At 33.0% G+C, this 24,781-nt stretch overlaps 1 protein-coding gene across 1 annotated transcript in view; it reads right to left on the reverse strand.

The window, feature by feature from the left end:
- Window positions 1-13,826: 13,826 nt before the first annotated feature.
- LOC145291365 (dynactin subunit 2-like) overlaps window positions 13,827-24,781 on the reverse strand; it is a 41,913-nt gene continuing 30,958 nt past the window's right edge. The window contains exons 11-13 of the mRNA XM_080137139.1: window positions 18,538-18,640; window positions 16,035-16,126; window positions 13,827-15,365 (exon numbers count right to left, since the gene is read on the reverse strand). Coding sequence (XP_079993265.1) covers window positions 15,279-15,365; window positions 16,035-16,126; window positions 18,538-18,640 — 282 coding nt within the window. The 3' untranslated portion in view covers window positions 13,827-15,278. The remainder of the gene's footprint in view (window positions 15,366-16,034; window positions 16,127-18,537; window positions 18,641-24,781) is intronic.

Raw genomic sequence — 24,781 nt, forward strand, 5'->3', positions numbered from 1 at the left:
CTGTATACTTTCACCATTAATTATACTTCCACACTTTTTTTTTTTTTTTTTTTTTTGAAAGCGGTGATTTCTTTACAGTTGTGATTATTTTTGAAAATTTTTACAAGGGTTGGACTGCCCTCTTACATTGTGGTCAGTAAATTTTCTATTATATTCAATATGGGTTCTTGTTTAGAATTCAACCTAATTAAAAACAACAAAAGAACAGGAAAAAAAAATCTTATATGTACCCATCACTGAATGAAGATGTCCTATTTCAAAAATCATGTAAAATTGAAATCAAATTTTATTATGAGTGAGCCCCCATGTTATTTTAGAATGTGGTAAAATTCAGGGGCGACAACTCCATTCAACTACCGAGATTTTGTTTGTATTCAAAATGATTAAACCTTGAAAATCGTAAGTTTTTTTTTTTTTTTTTTTTTTGTAGTTTAAAAAAAAAACACCTGATCAATGATTTTTTAAATATATTTTTATTCCGTGATGAGTACGTACATCTTAAAGATTTTTTTTTTTTTATATATATATATATATTTTTTTTTCTAAGTTGAATTCTAAAAAAACAACTTCAATACATAAAAACAATTATCTGAACAGGTTATATTTTATATCATGTCTCATATTGCAGATATCTTTTAACAATTTCCATGTTTTTTTTTAGTATTGAAATATTTCTCAAGTATTGCTTGCATCCAGCAAAACATTGAGAGAAGATAGCGTTTTCATCTTCATTGTTATTCTCACGTTTCGGATGTAATCTCCAAACTTCTTCAAGTGTATCTTGTCAAACTCGGAATGTAGCATGCTCTTATTCTGTGTCAACCATGATTGGGAAGAAGTCTTAAGTAATTCATAATTGTATTCTTAGTATCGTCTGCATTCTAGAAGACTGTCACTCAGAACTGATTATTACTTTTGTACAATATTTATTATGCTATGAAGGTCAAAGGTTACAGTGATCCAAACGTGAAAATAACATCCAGGATGAGAACAGTAATTCAAATAATACAAATTACAAATCCTCATCTTAAAAATTTTGTAATATATACAGATATATTATAAAAGTGAATGTGTGTTTGTGTGCGTGTGTGAGACTACTTTCGACTTTTTGGTTGAGAGACTTGAAATTTGATACATAGGGATTCAGACCTGTAGAAAAAAATTCTATTTGGGTTTTTAGCTGGAAAGAATAGCTGCTAAAGGGTCAAAATAGAAAAAAGAATGGAACTTGGCAGGTGTAAGTTGAACTAATACTTATCCTCTATGTATGTGCAAAGATACATTTATACGTTTAGCTGCTTTAATTTGTTAAGTTTTGATATGCATGTGTCTTTAGCTTAGATGGTAGAAAATACAACTGGAAACTTAAGTGATTTGGTTTCGATTCTAGCTGATGGCACTCAAGTCATATTTTTTAACTTTTGAAATTTTTATTATATATTTGGTACAATATAATAATCAATAGAGAATTGGTACTATAATAATAAATACGAAATCTGCATAAATTAAAACATCACATTTAAGCATATTTTACGACTGGGCAACATGCTATAATATATAACCGTGTGTGTATATATATATATATATATATATATATATATATATATATATATATAATGTGTGTGTGTGGTGTTCAATCTATTATTGGTTGCCATATAATATTTTAGGTGCAAGTCTATAAATGGTCCACTAGTAATCTTTTTTACTATAAAAATCTGAAAAAAAATCTTTATAATGTACGTACTTGTCACTGCATGAAAATGTCATATTCCAAAAATCACGTAAATCGATAGTTTTTTTTATTTAAGAAAATCAAATATTATAAGACATTTTATCGAAAAACTTCACGCCATCTTGTTTTTGAATGATACACTGCTAGCGACACCTATTGGGAATGTTTGGAATATAAGTCAGCAAGGGGCAGACAATCGACTTTCCACACTATAGAAAAAAAAACTAGGAAAATGAAGACATAAGTTTTTGAGGATGTTGAAAACGAAAATAACATTTAAAATTCCAGCAAACGAGTAGTTTCCAAGATATGAAGAATTTTACATAAATTGAGCAATTATTATAGAAAAGTGATTCCCCACTTTCTTTAAACTAACATTTCTTCATATCTTGGAAACTACTTGTTTGCTGGAATTTTAAACGGTATTTTCGTTTTCAACATCCTCAAAAACTTATAAATGTCTTAATTTTCCAAGTTTTTTTTCTATAGTGTGGAAAGTTGATTGCCTGCCCCTTGCTGATCTTATATTCCAGACATTCCCAATAGGTGTCGCTAGCAGTGTATTATTCAAAAACAAGATGGCATGAAGTTTTTCTTCGATAAAATGTCTCATAATATTTGATTTTCTTAAATAAAAAAATAAATTAAAAAAAAAAACTATTTTATCGATTTACGTGATTTTTGGAATATGACATTTTCATGCAGTCACAAGTGCGTACATTATAAAGATCTTTTTCAGATTTTTATAGCAAAAAAGATTACTTGCGGACCATTTATAGACTTGCACCAAATTTTATGCTACAACTTACCAATTCACACTTCCAAAACAAAATCCTTGTCTGATTTGTTTTCCAATCAATTTTATCCCCTTTCAAGAAATTGTTTTTGTACCTTGCCAATCATAGAGGTATATGATTGGAGATATCAAAGAGACAGAATAGTTGCTTTAATGAATTCTATGATCAGTTTTATGTGAAAACTGTTGCAGCATCAACAGTTTTTGATTTGCCTATGAATGAATTTCCCCCCAAATTAAGTAATTTATTTTCAAAATGGCTGACAGGTGAATGAAGACAAGTCAAAACCATCAATTTAGAATGTGGGAGTTATCTCCCTTCCTTTTTGTTAATTCATATACAAAAACCTATTAATAAACCGGTGTGCCAATTTGGCAAGAAAATGGGTGCATGTTCAGAATAACGAAAATCAGAAAATTGAATTTCAACTATAAGCACTGTTATCTACTTAATTGTCATGTCGAAATTAGTAATATATCCAAAAATTAAAAAAAAAATGATAAAATGCAAAATTAATTATTAATGAAAATTGCTTTTGAAATATTTTCAAGTTATACTTGGATAATAAATAAATTTCAAACTATGAATTACTTCCCTTCTTTCAGTTACATTTCAAAATAATGACTGATCATTGGATCGTGAAAGTATTTTATGCAATAATGTAGTAATGTTAATTCCAACATAAGAATTGAGTAGATAACATTGCTTTTAGTTGAAATTCAATTTTTAAATTTTCATTATTCCAAATAAGCACCAGAAAATGTCTGATTCTTCAATTTAAAACCATTCTAATGCTATTGGATGTCAAAAAGATTCCTCTACAAAGTGCCATGTTTATCATTATCAAAAATAGATGCGCATGAAATATAAAACTGGATTATTATATTATAAATAAGACTATTTTTGGGTCATTATTGAGTCACCAATTAAGTTTTAAAAAAAAGTATTTTTCATTCGTATTAAAATATATTCTCAGCAAATTTTCTTATTCAATATATTTTTTTTTAATAACTCAAAAACTGTTACTGAATGATTACGTTTAACAAATTGTTATGAGACTGCATAAATAAAATATTAGGCAAAAATCAAAAAGCTGACCATTGGTATTTCTTGCTTTTTCTTTTTTTTCTTCAAAGTGAAATCGAAAACAGCCTTGCACTTTAACCACCTACCTCCACTCCCCGCCCCCAATATATTTACCCTGTATTTTACTTGAAACTAATCATGCATTTTTCTTCAAAGTAAATAATAACAATTATTTAATTGCACAAAATCCTCAAACATTTCATATGTAATAATGAAGTATTAAATCCCTGCAACAAAGATTCTCTTCTTGTATAAATGTGTACAGTTCTATTTTTGCAGTTTGTGACTGATTTTTTTTTTCCTTTCTTTATCGTTTTTTTTTTTTATATCTTTTATATTTCTTTTCTTTTATTATTCCCCCCCCCTATTTTTCTTTTCTTTATGGCCTTTATTTATTTATAGTTTTTTTTTTTTTAATATTGAACAATTTTTTTTTTTTTTTTTTTTAAATATTTGGGTCTATTCAAAGTAAAAAGTACCCAAGTAAAAACATGCTTTTTTTTTTTTTTTATTTGTAGACGAGATACTGGTCATGTGACCATGTTGTCTGTAAAACTGTTTCTATGTCGAGTTTGGGATAATAATTGCTGCATGATTAAAAAAATATTTTTTTCACTTCATAAATCTAATTGTCTGCAACTTCAAGAAAATAAACACAAGCGTAAAATTGCTATAAAAAAAATAAAAATATAAAGTAAGGAAAACGATTATTATCCCTGTCATAAAATGCTGGCATTGTTTTTGTAATTTTTTTTTTTCTTAACAAAAAGAAAACAATCTTATATATGTGAGAAACAAAACTTATCAGTTTCAAACTTTCTGACACTGTCTCAGCTGCATTTTGTGATAAAAAAAAATCCATACAAATACACATATCAGTGAAAATAGAAAGTGTTATAAGAACTTATGGATCCACCACTGTATTGAACAGAAAAACAAATTGTTTATTATTTTCATAATTATAAAGTCACAATTCGCCCATGCATCAAGTATTGTAACCACATTTGTGCTGGTGCATCTATCACTAGTCTCTCACTTTTAGACAGTCCAAAAAACTTTCAAATCTAATAGGTTCTACATTGTCATCCAAGCTCAACCTCTGTCCCATCGTCACAATGTCACATCCCTGTGCCTGTTTTACAAATAGTTTAATGAAATGTGATCTGATGAACTCATAACCCTTGTACCCCTCTCAACGTATACACACCTGACTAACCCGACAAGCAGCAAAATCGTACACATTCACTGTTGAGGTCCCTAAATGTTGGAAAGCCTTCTTTCCTGACTACATTTAAACTTCTGCAGATTAATAATGTGAATAGATATTTCGCTGCTCAACTCCCCACAATCCTCTGATAGACATAATCCCAAATAGTAGCCTCTTATGTCCCAAGTGGCAATATGCCTTTCTGCGGGTGACAAAAAAAAAATGTATGGGTGAAGATTATTGGTTTTATTCGTACCGACATTGAATATAAAAATTCACCCAAACAGATTCCAAATGTAGTTTGATTTTTAAGTTTTCTTACATACGAATAAATATCTTCCTCCTTGCTATAATTCAAATTCCATTAAATGATAAGGATCGTCTCGGTGCTTTTGTTGTATGCTTGGTGTATGAGTGTACCTTATATGAATGAATGAATGCAAGAATTGATGTTTTCCTTTTAGTGTGAAATTTCTTATTACAATTATCATGATATTAAATGTTAAACTTTAACATATGGCTGGAACATTGTGGCTATGTCAGAAGGTGATGCTATCTAGATTTTCTTTCTGCATAAAATAAGTTTGTTTTCAAAATAGAATAATTTAAAGTAGGCATTCAGTTTGGGCATTGAATAATCCACAAAAAAGGGTTGATATGCCATAAAAGTAGACAACATTAAAGATAAGATAATATTTTTCTATATATTTACCAATTCTATTTAGTTTTTTGTTGCTAGTTGAGGTGTTGGCTATGAAGGAGAGGCAGAGTTCTCCCTCTTAATTGGTCAAATTTGTGATTAAAATGGTGGATATAAACAGAATCAGATTTCAAATTTCAACCAATCTCCAATAACTTTTTATTTGTTAAATTTACAATTTTTAAGTGAAAACTTTTTTTTTTTTTTTTCTACAATGAATAAAAAAGTTTAAAATATTTTCTCACTTTTTTTTTTTTTTTTTTTAAATAGAAAAGAAATGTTTAAATGCAAATCTACAAAGCGGGGAAAAATGTTCTTTCAACGAAATTGCACATCAACGAATTTTCTGCAAATCATTTTAATTTATCAAAATCTTTTGTGTTTTTTGTCATTCTGTAACTGGATTCATTTTGTCATGAAATTTTAAGGAATAAACTATTTTTTATTTGATTTTTTTTTTTTTTTTTTTTTTTTTTTTTCATCTTGTCTGTTCAAACAATCATACATTCAACATTCTTTCGTATGGGAATAAAATACACTTTATAGAAAGGAAGATACAATTTCTCATTGGCTTGGTGTACTTGATCTATACATGATCCATAGTAAGTATACATAAAAATATATACATGCATGCACACACACACACACACGTGAGGATGTTCCAAAAATAGTGTTTCCTATTTTTTGTTTATTTCACCTAAATGGATCAAAAGGGATTGTAAATTGCATTTTTTCTCATGACCTGAAAGTTTCATCTCTATTGCAGATACTGACAGTGCGAAACTCTAAAGCAACTTCTGTCATGGGTGTGTCAGAAGCAGAGATGTGTCATTAAATTCTTGCATGCAGAAAAAATTGAACCAATCAACATTCACTAGCGCCATATATCCTGAAAGGTTTTCAATTTTTAAGCAAAACTTTTAATCTCAAGTCCTTCATTGGAAAATTCCTTTTGTTTGTAAGTCAATCAAGTTTCCATCACTGCATTAGTTTACTTCCAACAATTTACTTGGGTTTCAATATTATTATAGGGATCATTACTATGAACAATTTTTTTCGGGATTTTAAAATATAGTTGCAATTTTCTTTTATGTTTTTGTATATTTAGAAGGTTTCATTCATACCCAGAGATGGAGACAATGGACCAATCAGAAAGCAAGTTTGCCATGTATATTTAATCAACCCTGACATGACCAAAATTTTATTTATTTATCTAATTTTTGACAGAACTAAGCTCTGCTCTTTGTGAACTTAACCTTTTGGATTATTATTACTACTACTATTATTGTTTTGGACTATTCATCTTACCTATCTGCAACTGATATTCAATTTTTTTTTTTTTTTTTTTTTTTTTATTATAAAGAATTTTTATTTTTTATAATTTCCCAACTTGGATCATTTTTGTTCCAAACAAAAATGGCTCTAAAATTAACAAATGTAAAGAAAAAAGGTTTATGGAGAAGGGGGGGGGGGACAAAACTAAAAAAAGGGAGGTAAACCCTTTACTGCTTAAGTGAAATATAAATACAGTACTTGTACAGTTTAATCAAGCCATTAAAAAATGAAAATATCGAAAAAAGGTTATATTGCATGTATCTACTCGACCAAATTAAATGAAATTTTTTTTCGAGATCTTCAGTCCAAAACGGATACGTACAATATAACCTTTATTCGATATTTTAATTTTTTAATGTCTTGATTTGTATTTATGGTACAAGTACCATAAATACAAATAAGCAGTGTTTCAAAACTACTAATATTGCTAATAAAGAAAATAACAGATCTTATATGTATATGTAGTTAACATGAAAAATCAATGTTTTGGACTTGGAATCAAGAACTAGCACTTGCTCGGTATCATAAATTGTTTTTAACTAAGAAAATCTACAAAAGCTTACATTCTTTTGCCAACATTAAACTGCAAACATTTTGCTACAAAATGATTTGTTAGAACTTTAGAGCAGACATGCATAAACATCTAATAACGAAAAACTTTAATTTTCTTTTATAAAACTGATTTATGGTTGTTTATCAAGAACTTGGGTACATACGATTTTTAAGCGTGGATCATGTAGTTGGTGCTGAAATGAATCTGAAACTGAGTTGATCTTAAAAGATTTGCCTGTTCTGATGTCCACGTATTACAATGACGAGTACTTTTTTTTGAGCTGGATTTCCCCACATTGAAAGCCTTGTATCTGACTTTGCCCTCATGGAGGCAAGTAAATCAAGATAATGATGTTGCATGGAAATGTTGCTACAGTTGCCATTAAACAAGTGTCGTCAAATTTGATTTTGACTGAGTTAACAGGTTGTTGATAAAAGTGTACCATTTAGTAGGTTTGAAAAGATCAGATTGGTCTCCTGGGACTTGTCAAATTGAAAAGGTGGTCCTTTTTCTGTCTTTCTTTTATGTGTATTTTGTTTGTTTCTCTTGCAGACATTTACCTTTTCTCTTGTTTTGTTTGCGAGTGAGAATTCAGCAGTTGGTATGTTTTGTTTTTTTTTCTCACATATGACTGACATGCAAGTCAGCTTTTGAGTTTTTGTTTTTAGGAAACCAAAACGAATAAATTCTAATTATATATCATTCAAACACTACCATATTTGAATATATGGTTAAGTGTTAGTTTTACTTACTTACAACTGCTTTAAGGCTTCACCGCTCACACATTTTGCAATCAAATTTCAAACAATTTTTACAGTTCATAGGTCACCTCAGCTATATTTTGAAAAAAAAACTTTTCAATTATCGTTCATTAAAACAAGTTAGAATAAAATTACTGGTGTTCAAAAGTTCCTCAGAATTAGTAAAGAACATGAGACGATTTATTCTGATTGGCTGTTGGTTACCATAGCAACATTTTTGTTGCCAACACCTTCATAAATCATAGCAGAAATGTTGCTCACATGCCATCTTATTTGAGTTATATAGGGAGAGTTAACAAGTGCTGCTCTTTGCCGTGCTAGGGCTGATAATATTTCACTTACAACATCGGCCGTTAATTTTGTTTCTCCTGTTTTTGTTTGTTTTTTGTCCCTTTCTGTTTATTTACTTAATTACAAGTTTTTTTTTTTATTTTAAATCAATTTAAGAAGTTGGTAATAATTTTTTTATGGATTGTTGACAATGCATATGATATTGAACACAAAATAAAAATATTATTTCAAAGCAAAGACTCAAAAATTATGGATTACATAGAAAAAATGTGAGCATGAAAAGTAATATGGTTAAGATTAAGCTTAGAAAAGTAAAAGGACTAGTTGCTAAAACTGGGGGAAAAAAAAAAGACAAGATATTCTAGTAAAACATAGAAAGTTTATAACTTAAAATATTGTAGCATTAATAATTTACTTGTTAAATTGAATTAGAAAATATTTTAATGCTGCAATATTTTAAGTTATAAATTTCTAATATCTTTTTTTTCTAGAATATCTTGTCCATTTTTTTTTTCCAGTTTTAACAACTAGTCCTTTTACTTTTCTAAGCTTAATCTTAACTATATTACTTTTCATGCTCGCATTTTTCTATGTAATATAAAATGGTTGTTTTGTCCAGAAATGGAGGTCCCTTACACGATCTCAAATGACTCCAGATAATTAATTCTCTGGAGAAAATTAATGACTTTAACACACTGAAGAAACCAAATCATACGACAGCAAAATCGCTCATTTGGATTGTTATTGTATTTAAGCTCACATTTTCAAAGGTTATAAATAATGGCATTGGCATTGTTCGAACCATGGAGCTGGTGGTCAGCATCAGGATAAGAGTTCTTTCAGAGATATTCCAACAGCAGACACACAACCCAGCTAATGATAGTGTTAAGATGGTGCCATGACCAGGATACGATAGTGTTACATGTATTAACATCATAGATTTCATTAACTCTTACCCTCAAGTGTTTTTTAGCCTTGATAAGTGGTGACTTATAAGTAAAAATTCCAAAAAAGTTATTGCTTTTAGGCAGAAAAAGAAAAGGAGAGGAAGGAAAATGCTGCTGCTGTTTGTCAAAAATGGAATCGTTTCAAAACTTGCCTATTTATTGACCTGTGATTTCATGTTCCGATAATATTTGCTTTGTTTCAATCATGCGAAGTTCAGACAAAATTAAAATCCATACATTTTTTTTTTTTTTTGCTAACTCTAAATCTAACGTTTACTTCAATTCTGAAATAATATTGTCGAGACTATTTTTTTTTTTATTTTGCTTCAAAACTTAGATGTGCTTAGTATAATACTTATTCTATTCACGTTAAATTTGGAAGTTCATATCCGCTTTTTTATATTCATCTGTTAACAATGATAATGAACTCACCACTGAAAGCTAGAAAAAAGTCTTAAGATTATGTTGCACAAAGAAATTTTTTTTAAATTCCAAATTTCAAATCATGAAATCCAGTGATGCACTGCCTTCATTGCCGATTTGAGTTTCACATCATATTGGCTCAGACAACCATTTGGAGCTGACTCCAGATATGAATGATCATCTTGATTTGAAAGCCATTACTACATGTGCCAACATTGTTAACAAAAAATAAATAAAAAATAAAATAAAAATTAAATAAATTGGTTTCTGACAATCTACGTTTTTTTTTTAATCATGTCAGCAAACATCTACCCATGACTTCAAATAAACAGATATCTGTGAAGGATACAAAAAGAATTCAAAGTTTTTTTTGTTTTTTTTTTTTCTTTTTTATAACTCGTGTTCACCCCTAGCAAGGCATATTGTCATATGGATGTAACGAGCTACTATTTGTGACTATGCCTAGGAAAGATTAACAAGACGTTTGTTTACATTACATTCAAACTTCTGGATATCAGTACAGTCAGGGTAGCAGGAAAGGAAGTTCAAAGTTTAGCTGTTCGAGAGAAGAAACTATTAGAATAGAAAGCTTTCTAGCATTTAGGGGACTTCAACAGTGAAGGGGTGAGATTTTGTTGCTAAGCGAGTTCATCAGAGCACAATCTACTGAAATATCTGTGAAACAAACATAAATGCAACATCACTGCGATGAGACAGGAGCTGGAGCTTAGTTGACAAAGTGAGACCTATTAGATTGAAAACTCTTTTTTGAGCCCTATCCAAGAGGGAGAGGCTAGTGGTAGATGCACTAGCCCAGATGTGGCAACAATACTCCATGCATGGGTGAATGGTGGCCTAGAGGTACAGAATACTCTCAGGTGTGAGTAGTTTTCAAGCTTGATAGAAGGAACACGCTTTTTTTTTTCTTAGCAGCCCTAGCAATGTCCTCAATATATTTATTCCAGTTCGTATTGCTCATGAATGTTAGGTCGACCAGTTTAAAGGAAGAATTCTTAGGTAGGGTGTTATTTTTCATGAATATCGGTGGTTGGAGAGGCACTTGTAATTGTTAAAGGAGAGCAGCTTAGTCTTATTAGCATTAAATGTAACCATCCATTCGCAGCCCCATTCCATTATAGACTGGAGGTCATTTTCTAACGATTCTGCCATTGCCTTAGATTTATGTACATTTGTTATTCCCTCATGCATGTTATAGAGCATTGTATTATTAGCAAATATACCCAACTCAGACAATATTATCAGGGGGTCGTTTATGAATCTCGGGAATAAAAGTGCTCCAAGGATTACCCCCACCCCTTTTTTTTTTTTTACATGGAGTCACCATTTATCAAGGCCCAGGAGCCACTCGGGGATAAGGGTTATTGTGTGTACAGTAATCAATGGGATAGTATCGTAGTAATAGTATTGGGGATTTGATAAGGGGTCATTACTTAAGAGGGTGATTCATCAGGAATTTGTTTGTGTTGGACTTGAAGACATCCAAGTTGAATTTGGGGGAGGGGACAGGCAAGCGGCAGAGAGTTCCACAGCCATGCTGTTCTAAGAAAGAAGCTTTGTTCATGGAATCTACGTTTTGGTTTAGGCACGGAAAAAGAGCGGGGAAAATTAGACAGTGGTTTCAGCTAGTCAGGTGTTTTTCGTGAAAGATTGGCGAGGGGGGACCAGAGAATGGAGCTCAGACGAGCTGAGGCACTCCCGCATTAATGTTATGCTGTTTGGAAGTACGTCCATTAATGATAATCTGGATGGTCCTATTGTCTAAGAAGGATCTAATTATATTTAGTGTACGTCCAGTTATACAATACAATTTAATTTTCATTAATAGCCTTTCATGCTAGACTTTGTCAAATGCCTTGGATATATCAAAGGAAAGCCGTGCAAGCAGCCTCTTGATTGTTTGATAGTGGGGGAATCGTTGACTGCCCATTATTTACTACACTGTTGTAGATTTTCCAAAGTGATTTCAAAAGTAACAAGCCGTGCGTGGTCTCCCTCTGGTGTTGCATGTGAGATGGCACCACAAAAAAATAGTGAAGAAATGATGAATGTGAGAAGTGTGAAGGGCTAATGTTACCTTCACATTTTTGCCAAGTTTCAGAAAAAGCTAATGGATGGGGCAAAAGTTATGGGGTAAAAAGTTCATTTTTTTTTTTTTTTTAAATTTTGGGGCATTTGTGACCTCTTGAGCTCCTGGGAATGCCGAATCCTACTGAAAATGGACAAACGGTGCAGTTTCACACCTTAAGACTTTCATATTTGAATTCAGTACCATGGAAAACAACTATATAAACATAAATATCAAGTTTCTGAGTAATATGAAAAAAGAGCTCTTAAAAGGCATTTTTTTTTTTTTTTTAGCCCTAAAAGTCCCAGAGGGATGCGAACCAGAATTTTGCCAGGGTCACCCATACTGAATTTATATTACTAACAATAGCCTCCACATTTTGGCCCAGTTTCAAGAAAATCTAATGGGTGGATCAAAAGTTAGGGGCAAAATATGTCATTTTTAGCCATTTTGGGTCATTTTTGACCTCTTTTGAGCCCCTAGGGACACAAAAGGAATTTTTGCAAAAAATCTTTTTACTGTGCACATCTATTTAATGAAATACAATTTGTGGCAAAATTTCAGGAAAAACTAATGAACGGTTATCTCCGAACTAACAGACGCACTGATGGATGCCACTGAAAACATAGGTCCCGCTCCGATAAATAAAAAAAAAGATTTTGGTGCCATCAGCTAGAATCAGAATCAAAACATTTACTATCTAGCAGCATTCACTACTATATGACCTAAGAAAATATAACAAAACTTTAAAAATTAATGCAGTTCATCGTATAAATGTATATGCATGGAGGATACACATTAAGTTGAACTATGCCTACCAAATTCCAATTTTGATCCAATAGCAACTATTTTTATTGGATAAAAACAAAATTGAACTTGTTTCACAGGTCTGAATCCTCTATATATCAAGTTTCAAGCCTGTAGATTAAAAATTAACAGAATAGTGTGAAATGGTGTATGTGTTAAATATAAAAGATTTGTTTGGGAAAAGTTCATTTATTGGAACTCTAGATGCACGGGGAAAAAAATTTTTAATTACTTTATTTTATAGATTAGTATTTCATGCTGAGAGGTATTAAAATTTGGTAATAGGTGGAAGAGGTAGATCAAGGAGTTGAAGCAGTAGAAGTACAGTAGTCAGAAAATGATGAGGGAGAGGAGGGCATGAAAATCTTTTTTATACATCAAAACCTCATGAAGTAATTTAGAAGTATTTTGTCTACAACCCATTAAGAGGTGTTAAAATGTAACTTTTTGTAATCTACAAAATATTCTGTCATAGTATAATTTTATGAGGAATTATTTTCACCTTCATTCTTTGTAAAGTTTCTTCTCCATGTCTGACAAAGACAAAAAAAGCAATTTCCAAAGACATGCATACCCTCTTCTCTATGTTCTATAAAGTGCTATTCAACAAAACATCACCACCATTAAACTAAAAACATCTAGCTACAAAATTACGATACATCTTAGAACTTTAGAGCATAATAAAAAAAAAAAACATTCTTTTCTAAAATTGATTTATGATTGTTTATCGACAACTTGGGTACATACTATTTTTAAGTGTGGATCATATAGTTGGCACCGAAATGAATCTGAAAATGAGTTGATATTAAAACGGACCTAACAGACACACGATTGATAATGCCGCAATAATCACCAGGTGAGAAGAAAAGGAAATTAAAGAGTCATTTATATGAATTGAAAGTTGGCAGCCAAATAAGCAATCAACTCTAATGTCATTACCACTCATTTGAATAGACCTTCAAATCATCTATTTTGATGCAAATGAGGTGTAGCATGGTCCAGTTGAAAGGTTTTTTTCTCATGATTTGGAAAATAGAAACAAAAACAAAAAAATTAAAGAAACAAGGAAAAACAAGAAAAAGAAAAACAAAAAGAAAAAAGTTTTAGCTCCGATCTTTTATTGAGTCATACATCGAACCTGACTTGTTAACAATTATCATGAAGGGGGAGGGGCTAACATTTATTAACGCGCATTAATTAGGTTTTAAATTGACAATTATTTTTATCTTTCATTTAATAGTAAGCAGAAATGTTGGATAAGTAGAAATTGAAACACTTGGGAAATGATATCTCGCCCAATACAAATTTTGGTTGTTCTTATTTGACAATTTCAAATGTGAAAGACAAAGCAATGCCAAAGAAACTGACCCACTGCACAGATGCATCGTCTTTTTTCTTACTATAACATGGTCTTCAAGGTTATTAAGCAAACTATTTAAATGTACAACCATTACCCAATCCAGTTTGTTTGAAAATGCAAAAACCAAAACAAAATTACAATATTAAGTCAAGTCACCCTACGGTGTTGTTCATGTAATTTTTATTTAAAAAAAAGAAAAAAGAAAAAAGAAAAAATCCTAAACAATTTGATTTCAAAACGAGAAAAAAAAATTTTTTTTTTTTCTTATATTTTGACAATTTTATATTTTAGTTTCTAGTTTTTAAGATAAAAAAAGTGAAAAATAAAAGATTTTGCACATCTAAGTTGATTATTTTCTTTTTGGTTTTTGACATGAAAAGTAAACTTTATTTTAATAACTTCTTTTTAGAAAGATAACAAAATTATAATTTCTAAGAAGAAATCAGTGGAATAACATTTTAGTCGTGCACTTGGGATTTTTTTTTTTTTTACTTTTGAATAAAACTATAAATAAATAAGAGTAAAATAAATGTATCTGAAATTAAATTTTTCATTAAAAGTTTTTGTTCAGGAATAGATGAAATAAGTAGATTTGATTTTTACATTGTTTTTATTTTTAACATCTGAAGTTATCTTTTTAATGTGGAGAAAGAAAACATTAATTGGTTATAGAATGAAATCTAAACAAATATTGCAAGAGTTAAAGAAATGATTCATCTATTTTTATGATATAATTAATAGTTCGTTTTTTGTGTTTTTAATTAAACATTTTTTTCAATCAAAACATTTTTTTAAGTTTGTAATTAAAAACTTAGCCAATTTCCTTTTCAAGTTTAATAGAAATAAAAGATAAATCCTGCATTCAATTAGTAGAAAGATTTTCACAAACTTAAATTGAACTTAGATTTTGGCATATATTAAAGAATTATGTGTATTTTAAATAAATTAATAAAAAAAAATGTCAAATGCTTTTCATAAACTTTAATTTTATATAAGGATTCTCTCAGAACTAAGACATACAGATAAATACAGATATGAGATGGCATAATTTTTTGGTCTATATGAAAATGAGCAATATCACTTTAAAAATTAAGCAAGCTTTTTTGGTTGCAAATATTGTGATAAATCAAAAGCAAATTGTGCAATGGTAGATTATTACATAAGACATGAAAAAGATGGTTACATTCGCGTGATTACTTCTTCAAAGCTTTTATCCGTTCTTCAAGACTATCACAATTATTTTGGATAGCTTTTGTGTTTAGGTTAAAAGACTCGTCCAACTGAAATGAGAAAAAAAAAATTGATTTCATTGTTAAATTCTTTTCTGTTTTAACAGTTTTAGTTTGCAATTATCAAATAAATAATTATTTTTAATAAAAGTATTCTTTTTTTGTGCATTCAAACATGATACTGTTTAAAGTAGAAATGAATAGAAGAGACATTTTTTTTGTTTTGACAATGACGAACAGGGAGGTAATGGTGGTTCAGTGGGTAATGACTAGAGCTGTGACAACAGCATATTCTTTTCATGGTTTTGACTCTTGAGTATATATCCATTAATATCTTATGTTTTTATAGAGACTGATATGGTTCTTGGTTGACTGACTGTCTTACTGTGTCGGATATATGCTTGAGAGTCAAAAGAATGAAACGAATATTCTGTTGTCACAGCTTTAGTAAAGACACAGACTGACAACCTGGATGTATAAAGTTCAAATCCAGTTTGTTCCACAAAAAAAAAGAAAAGAAAACCCCTCTCACTTAGAGATGTTGGCAACCTTCAAATGATCCCTCCTGCAAGTACCCGATATCCTTCTAGAAAGAATCGGGGGGATACAAATGCCAACAAGAATAAAACATGAATGATAGACAACAACAACAACAACAACAACAACAAACAGAATAAGAAAAAAAACAAATGCGAAAATGCAAGAGGATTTGAAATCTACCTGTTTCATCATGTCATCATGTGAAGCCAATGTCGTCTTGATTTCTTGTTGAGCCGTGTCCAAATAGGCCAGAGCTTGACTAAATTGCAAGGCTGAACAAATACATAAAACAGAGTCAGCATTTTAAAGTATATGCAAATTATTATCTTTATTTTTTTCTATACAAAATACCTGTCATGTGATAATAAAAAGATTTTTCTCTTTTGCTCTAAAAACTCAAAAATGGAATAACAATACGAGAACATATATTGAAACAAGCTTGGTGATTCTAATATTAAGAAAAATAAAAAACTTAATTTCTGTTACTTTTAAAAAAGATTTTTTGCTTTACATTGTAAAAAAAAGTTAAGACAAAAAATTTATCATAGCATGTTTTTAAAAGTGTCTGTTTATTCTATATTTTTCATTATATTCCAAGATGCTTCTACAAGCCAACACATTTTCAACTTCAAATTTTTTTAAGGGAGTCACCATTTATCAAAGCTAAAAGGCCAATCAGCGATAAGGGCTAATGAGTATATGGTGATTACCGAGACACAGCAATCGTTAGTGATGAAAATTGTAAATGGGTAGAATTTAATTATTTAAGGGGATGACTCAACAAGAACTTGTTTACATTGGACTTAAAGATGGCCATATTATCAGCTGGCTAGAAAGCAAGCCAATGGAACAGTTTCACAGGCAGGTAGTTCTAAGAAAGAAACTTTGTTTGTGGAATTTGCATTTAGATTTAGGCACAAATAGAAAGCAAAGGAAATTGTTGATAATAGTTATAGCTAGACACGTGATTTTTTGTGAAAGTTTGGCAGGTAGGATGGGGGGGGTAAACACTAGATTGGAGCTCAGACAAGCATTTACTTTGAAAATAACAATAGAGCAGAGACAGGCTCGCAACATCACTTCTGTGAAAAAGAAATTGCAGGGAGAAGAAAAAGGCATCACTAAGTTTCAAAGCATATTTTGAACTTTGTTGAGGCAAAATAGGTGCTTCGAGCAGATCTTGCCTAGATGAGGCAATAGTACTTCATTTTAGGTTGTATCTGGCTCTTATACAGGTAAACATTGTGTCTGAAATGAGATACCCTATGAAGCAATAAAATAATACAATCATTTTTCCAGCAACCTTGGCAACAGATTTGATGTAGGTCTTTCATTTCAGGTCAGGAGTAAAGGTCAGTGCCAAAAGGTTGTTGAAACAGAAAGCTTCTTTGAGATGAGAGATTCATATCAATTGGAGCTAAGTGGGAATCAGAGTGTTTATGGTGAAAAGAGAGAAGATTAATTTTGGATGCATTAAAATTCACCAGTCATCTTTGCGCCATTGTATCATGTGCTCAACGTTGGAGGAGTAGTTATTGTTGGTCTTTGAAGTATTGCCATAAATGTTAGTTTTGTCTGCATATATGTCAATGAATGAACTTAGAATGTGATTTGGGAGATCACTGATGAAGATCAGGAAGAGAGTTGAGTTCAGGACGGATACTTGAGGCAAGCCAACATTTGAGCTTCGGACTTCTGCTCATTGATGATTACTTATATAAACCTATTGGAGAGAAAAGATTCTATGTTGAGAAGAAACTTTTAGATATTCCATAGCTGGAAATCTTGTAAAATAAACTTTTATGCCAAACCCTATCAAATGCCTTTGATATGTCCAGAGCTTTTGCTCTGGAAATTAAGGCCCTGTCAAGAGATTCACTGATCCTATATGAAATTACAGTCAGTACATCAGCTGTAGATCTCATAGAACAGAAACCATATTGCTTGTCACTGAGTAAGTTGTTTTTGCTGAGGTGGTTGACAATTTCTTTACTCATCACAGATTCAAGCGACTTACTCATGATACACAGAAGACTAATTGATCTGTACTGAGATGCAAAACATCGATCTCCACTATTTTTAAATACTGAGCAAACTAATGAAGTTTTCCAATATGTTGGGAAGCATTTCTCTTTTATGCATCGATTGAACAGCTTTGCAAGAATGAGTGCTAGTTCCGGTTGTAGCTTTTTGAATATTATAACTGGAATATTTTCAAGACCAGTTTCTTTCCTGGCATCAACGTTCTTGATGAGTGTGGCCACATCGCAAACATATGTGGATGTCGTTCAGATTATTTACAGTTTTGGGAGGAAATTCAGGTGTTAGGTGGCCCTGATCACATAAAGTTGAGTTTGATTCAAAGTTCTTGGCAAAGATTTTGGCTTTGAAAAAAAAAACCAACTTTTCTATATAACTTGAGTTCACACATCAGAAATTTTTAATCTAAAAGTTTTGTTTGGATCTTATTTTTGCGGTGAAACATTCCTAATATGGTGATTAACAAATTTGTTTGCTTGTCACGCCTCTTTGAGGATCATCTATTTTAATCAATATTCACACACCAACCTGAATTGAAAACGATTTTTTTTTTAAATACTTAGAATTTTACAGAATACATTATATATATACATGATATATATCATGAAAAAAATCCAAAGTGAAACAAATATTGATAACAAACCTTGTTCATGAATATCTTTCAGAGTGGTTAATCGATCAACAATTTGCGGTAAAACATCAGACATGCTTTCCCATTTCTTCACAATTTCATATAATTCAGACACCTGCAAAGAAAATAAGAGTTTTGATGAAAATAGTGTCGTGAATTATTACTCAACTGGGGAAAATGGTAAATGCGGTTCCTTGGAATATCCAAAAAAATTTAAAAGTTTTAAGTTAAACAAGTTTTTCTAAAAGAAAACAAGATGAAATGTCAAACGCACCGTGACACCATGAATGAAATGTCAAACGCACCGTGACGCCACAAATGAAATGTCATACAGACCACGACGCCACATATGAAACGTCATACGGACCGCGACGGCATAAATAAAATGCCATACGGACTGCGATGGCATGAATAAAATGTCATATGAACTACCACAGCATGAAATGTCATGAACTGAAGCCTAGATGACAGTTCAGGACCTATCAGGTTGGCGACTCTTTTGAACCCTGTCCAGGAGTGAGAGACAAGCAGCAGATGCACCAGCCCAAATGTGACAACAATACTCCATACATGTGCGAATGGTGGCCTTATAGAGGTACAGGATACTTTCAGGCGTAAGTAATTTTCTAGCACAGTAGAGCAGGCCCACCTTCTTTGCAGCAGCCTTAGCAATGCTCTCGATGTATCTATTCCAGTTCATGTTCCCTGTAAACGTTAGGCCGAGCAGTTTAAAGGAAGTACTTGCAGCTAATGTGTTCTTGGCCATTTCTATTGGTGGTAGAAAAGGTTTCTTGTAGTTATTGAAGGAAACAAGTTTAGTCTTGACAGCATTGAATGTAACCATCCATTTTTGTCACCAGTCCACTACAGATTGGAGGTCATCCTCTAGTGTTTCTGCCATTTCCTTAGATATGTGTTCATTTGTTTTCCCCTTGTGCTTGTTATAGAGAGTGGTGTCATCAGCAAATATACCCATCTCCGAAACAATTTTATCAGGAAGGTCATTTATGAATATCAGGAATAATAAAGGTCCAAGGATAGACACCTGAGGTACTCCCGCATTTATATCATATTGTTCAGATGTATGACCGTCGAGGACAACTTCGATTTTTCTCTTACTTAAGAAGGATTTAATTACATTATGTATTTTTCCAGTGATACCATAGGATCTAATTTCCCTTAGAAGACCATCGTGCCATACTCTGACAAAAGCCTTAGATATATTGAAGGCTACCGCTCCACCCTCCCCTGTTTTGTTCAGTGAACAGTATATATGTTCAGAGATTACAGTTAAGATATCTGCTATTGAACGGGCTTGCCTAAATCCATATTGTTTGTCGGTCAGGAGGTTAGGAGCTGTTAGGTGTTGGACAAGGGCTTGATTAACTAAGGACTTAAATATTTTGGCGAAAAGCAGGAGGAGGCTAATGGTGCGATAATTTAGTGGGTCAGTTCTTTCACCAGAATTCTTGAAGACTGGTACCTCAGAAGCGGTTTTCCAGCAGTCGGGAAAGCAAGATTCGTTAAGGCATTTTTTTGTAAAGTTTGGAGAGAACTGGAGCAACCTCAGCAGAGCATTTTTTTAATAGCACAGCCAGGATGAGATCAGGTCTACATGCTTTTGAGGTGTCTAGGTTTTTTATGATACCATGTACCTGAGAAGGGGTAATTCTCAAATTGTCTAGTGTGGTGTCTGTCCGCAAAGGAAAGTTGGGAAGGGAGTGGAGTTACAGGCAAACCGACTGGCAAGCAGATTAGTCTTTTTGGTTGCCGTGCAAGCAACCTCATGATTGTTTGATAGTGGGGGAATCATTGACTGCCAATTATTTACTACGCTGTTGTAGATTTTCCAAAAATCACGGATTCCTAATTTCTGTGCTTCGATGTGTTTTCTGGTGGTTTCAGTGTAATCTGTCTTAGCTGTTGCTATTACTCTCTTACAATTATTTCTAGCTTTTATATACTTCTGTCTGTTTGAACTGGACTTATGTCGCTTGAATCTGCGGAACGCATGTTGCCTTTGAGCAATGGCAGCTGCACAAGCAGAAGTAAACCATTGGGGAGAGTGGGGCTTGCTATAGAATTTCCGTGTGGAAATATGTGCCTCAATTGCAGTTTTGAACCATTCAGTGGTCTCATTTGCACACTGTTCCGCTGGAAGAGAAAAGATATTTCGCCATGGGGCATCTCTGATGAATTCTCTGATGGCTTCCCAGTCAGCCTTTTTGTAATATCTCCTTGTTTTGAGTAGTGGGTCTTCAGTTTTAGGGTGAGAATTTAGGGTGATTTCTACCATTATCACAGCGTGATCAGCATTCCCGAGTGGGCTGTGGGCATTTGTTGAACAATCATTGGGAACTGTTGAAATAGATCTAGAAGTGAGGCATGTTGATCTTGCTGGTCTGGGAAACGTGTCAGAAATGTAACCATCTGAGATAGGGAATGGGATATAGAGAAGCTATGTGTTGTGCTACCAGCTACGTCTGTGTCACTAGAGAATTCAAGCCAGTTACTGTGGTGGACATTAAAGTCACCAAATACATGTACTTGTGCGCTAGTATTGAGGGAGAGTGCTATATCTATGCTGTCAGAGACTTTGTTTATTAGGGTATAGTTCTGGTTGAGGGAGAGCGGTAGAGAAAATACAAGTAGCTAATATTATGTTGCATGTTTAGGCTGAAGCACATAACGGCCTGGTCATCCGATTCTAGTTTTGTTTCTCTAGCCAGGGGGAGGGTGTTACGAATATAGACTCCAAGCCCATGCATATCTCTGTCCGAGTCCCTATGGCAGAGTGGGAGATAACCAGGCATGTTAAAGCGGTTAGAGGGAATGGAGGAGTGTAGGTTGTGCGCTAGTATTGAGGGAGAGTGCTATATCTATGCTGTCAGAGACTTTGTTTATTAGGGTATAGTTCTGGTTGAGGGAGAGCGGAGATAACCAGGCATGTTAAAGCGGTTAGAGGGAATGGAGGAGTGTAGGTTAGTTTCACTTAATGCTAAGATATCCAGGGTGTTTACAAGAAGAAATGATTCAACATCATCTAAGTTAGTTCTAAGCCCAGATATTCGTAAATGCAAGCCTCAAGAGAGGAGGCAGGTTGGTTTTCTTTGAGTTTAGTGCTGGTTTAAACGTAACTTTTGTTTGAGCAGTCATTCCATTTATTTAATTTAAAAGTTTTCAGTTAGGGTGAGTGAGGGGTGCTGGACAAGTGGTTGTGCAGAATATCAGACATGCAATACAAGTAGACCATCAGTTGTCCTCACCTACAGGATTGTGGCCTCAGGAAAGCCTACCGGAGATTAGTACAGGGTCCCTTTCCATGCGCGACATGGCACTACAATCATCCTGATATTATACAACTGTTGATGGAGCAGCCGCTCTAAGCGCTAACAAAGAGTTAGGGCTCCTGTACTATCAGTCAGAAGCAGCAGCCAGGAACTGTCAATCCGGTACCCTCAATCCCTTAGACAAAGGCAGCCAAGTCTAACCGTACCAGCATATATGGCACTGAAGCACCCCCACAGTGTCCAGTTTAGGGGGATTGGATGCTGCGGGAGCGGGGAAAAAACAGCGTTCATTGCCCTAGTCAGGAAACAAAGGCAAGCACTGGGTGATTCTGACGAGTCCCTGTGATAGCACCTCTGGCTAATAGGCAAAGAAGGAGTATGAAAGCCGGGTGATAGACAGAGCCTATCTCCTTAAGCAGTTTAGGTTTGCCAACCGGTAATTTGTTTGAGTTACCAGCTCTAGGAAGGTTGTCGTCCGGGACTGAAGAGGCCTCTCTCCCTTAGGTTTAGCTTCAGAGTTTTCCTTCTACTAGACGGTTGACCTGGGAAGATCTACTGTTCCATCAGTACTAAGAGGGTTTGCCCCACGCCTAATTCAAGTATTTCTGCGACCCCGCATGGGTAGTTAATATTAATCGGTTATTTAGATTAATATCTACTGAAAAATTACACTCCTCAAAGTTGTTTAAAAAGGACATTGCTATGCTTTCCATTTTCATTGTAAATGGGAGAGGGGATAAGTAAAAATTCATGCAGTGGAAGCAACTAAATTTGCAACAGCATTGGTTTAAGAGAGACGAGTTAATGTATGGTTAGATATAGTTTTGTAAGTTTAGGAATAGGATAATATGTTAAAGTATGATTTACTTAATATTAGGAATTAAAATTTGGTGCCCAAACTGAGTATTTAATACGACTGAAAGATAAGATATATGCTCCAGATAGATACAAGAAACATTTGATTTGGAGTTCAGTACAGGTATACCTGAAAGCTATAAGTTATGGCATATTCTGTAAGTATAATTAAATATAGATGGATGGATAAGTAGCATGTTTTCAGTGTATACGAATGTATGGAATTTTAGACATTAAGTATGTTGTCTTCAGACTTCTAATGAAGGAAGATGGTTTCGCCTTTCTCTTAAAAATCGCGTATCGATTACAAAAAGTCAGTCTATTACGGTTAAGGTTTCAGAGCTAGGACCCATCTAAGTTACGTGCAATGCATTAGATTTAATGGCAACTTGGGAAATAGAGCAGTTGGTTAGTTAGTGACCAGGAGAGAGAGAGGTGTTCATCTTAGCTTAGGGATAGAATGAAAATTTAAGGTAAGGGGGGGGGGATCACTTAGATTTATTATTTATTTAATTAATTTTTTCTAATTTTTTATTTTTATTTTATTTGTTTGTTTTGTGCCTTTCCATGGCTGATTATATTAAATATACCTAAATAAAAATTTTTTGTCATTTAAATAAGCTAGCATAAACTGGAGGGGAACCTCCCCCCACCACCACCACATCAATGTAGCATGACAAAAGTTTAGTCAGGAAATTGTTTTAAAATAAGTGAAGTAAGAATGGTTAAAATATGTCTGAGAAATAACAAAAAATAAAATAAAACTGTAGAGAATGATATATACATACGAGAAAATAGTGTTAAAATGTCATATGAACCACAACAGCATGAAATATCATTTGAACTGCAACGGCATGAAATGTTATATTTGAAGATAGAATTGAAATATCAGTTTATTAGGAATGGCAGCTTTCATTTATTTTTTATATCAATAAAAACGATTTTTTCTTATACTGCATTTTAGATCTTATCAAGCATATCTGCCCGGTGTTACCTAGAAAGTTTTTTTAACCACAATTTGATTTTGATTGAGTTCTCAGGACAACAATATCACTTTCAGTGAGAATGTTAGGAAAGCTAGGAATCCTGGATTAGTTTTGGATATAGACCCGTGCATATGTCTGTCAGAGTCCTTATGGCAGAGTGGGAGATATCCAGGCATGTTAAAGTAGTTAGAGGGGATGGAGGAGTGTAGGTTAGTCTCACTTAGTGCTAAGATATCCAGGGTGTTTGTTAGGAGAAATGCTTCAACATCATTTGAATTAGTTCTAAGCCCATGGAATTACAGGCTATAGCTAGTAAGTATTTACCTGGGTAAGAATAAAATAATGCATGCCTTGGCAGTAGAAATGTGTAGATGCTTAGTGATAATGACCTCCAAGTAAATGGTCTACTTGTGTTGCATGTCTGGTATTCTGCATAACCACTTGTTCAGCACCCTTTACCTAAACTGAAACTCTTAAAAACAAAAATGACAGTACAATCTAAAATTACGCTTAAACCAGGACAAAACTCAAAATCAAATTGTCTCCTCTCTTGAGACTTAAATTTACGAACATCCGTGGGTTTAGAACTAATTTAAATGATGTTGAAGCATTTCTTCTAACAAACACGCCGGATACCTTAGCATTAAGTGAGACTAACCTACACAACAGCAGAGTTACTATCTTTAAAAGCATAGCTGAGAAAATTGACCAGGCCCTATCTGCTTATCCTTAAGCTAATATTCATGTCTGTGGAGACTTCAATGTTCACAATGTGGAATGGTTAACTCACTCAAACAAGACCAATGATGAGGGGAGGTTCTGTCATGATTTTTCCATTGCTTATGACCTCACTCAGATCGTTCATGAACCCACCCGTGTTCCCGTTTCTAACGGCCAGTATGCAAGTCTCCTAGACCTCTTTCTCACAACTTGCCCTGAACTGTGTTCAGCTTCTGTTCTGTCTCCACTTGGATCTTCCGACCACTCAGTTGAATCAGTTAGGATACAAATGAAATGTAATAAGTCCCCAGATGTACCTCTCCATCGTACAGTATATCGATACTCTATGGCTGACTGGGATAGCCTCCGCACATTTATATCAAATCTACCTCTGTGTTCCATGTT

Source organism: Euprymna scolopes, chromosome 12 (assembly GCF_053919585.1).
Source record: "Euprymna scolopes isolate OS-2025 chromosome 12, ASM5391958v1, whole genome shotgun sequence".
Lineage (NCBI taxonomy): Eukaryota > Metazoa > Mollusca > Cephalopoda > Sepiida > Sepiolidae > Euprymna > Euprymna scolopes.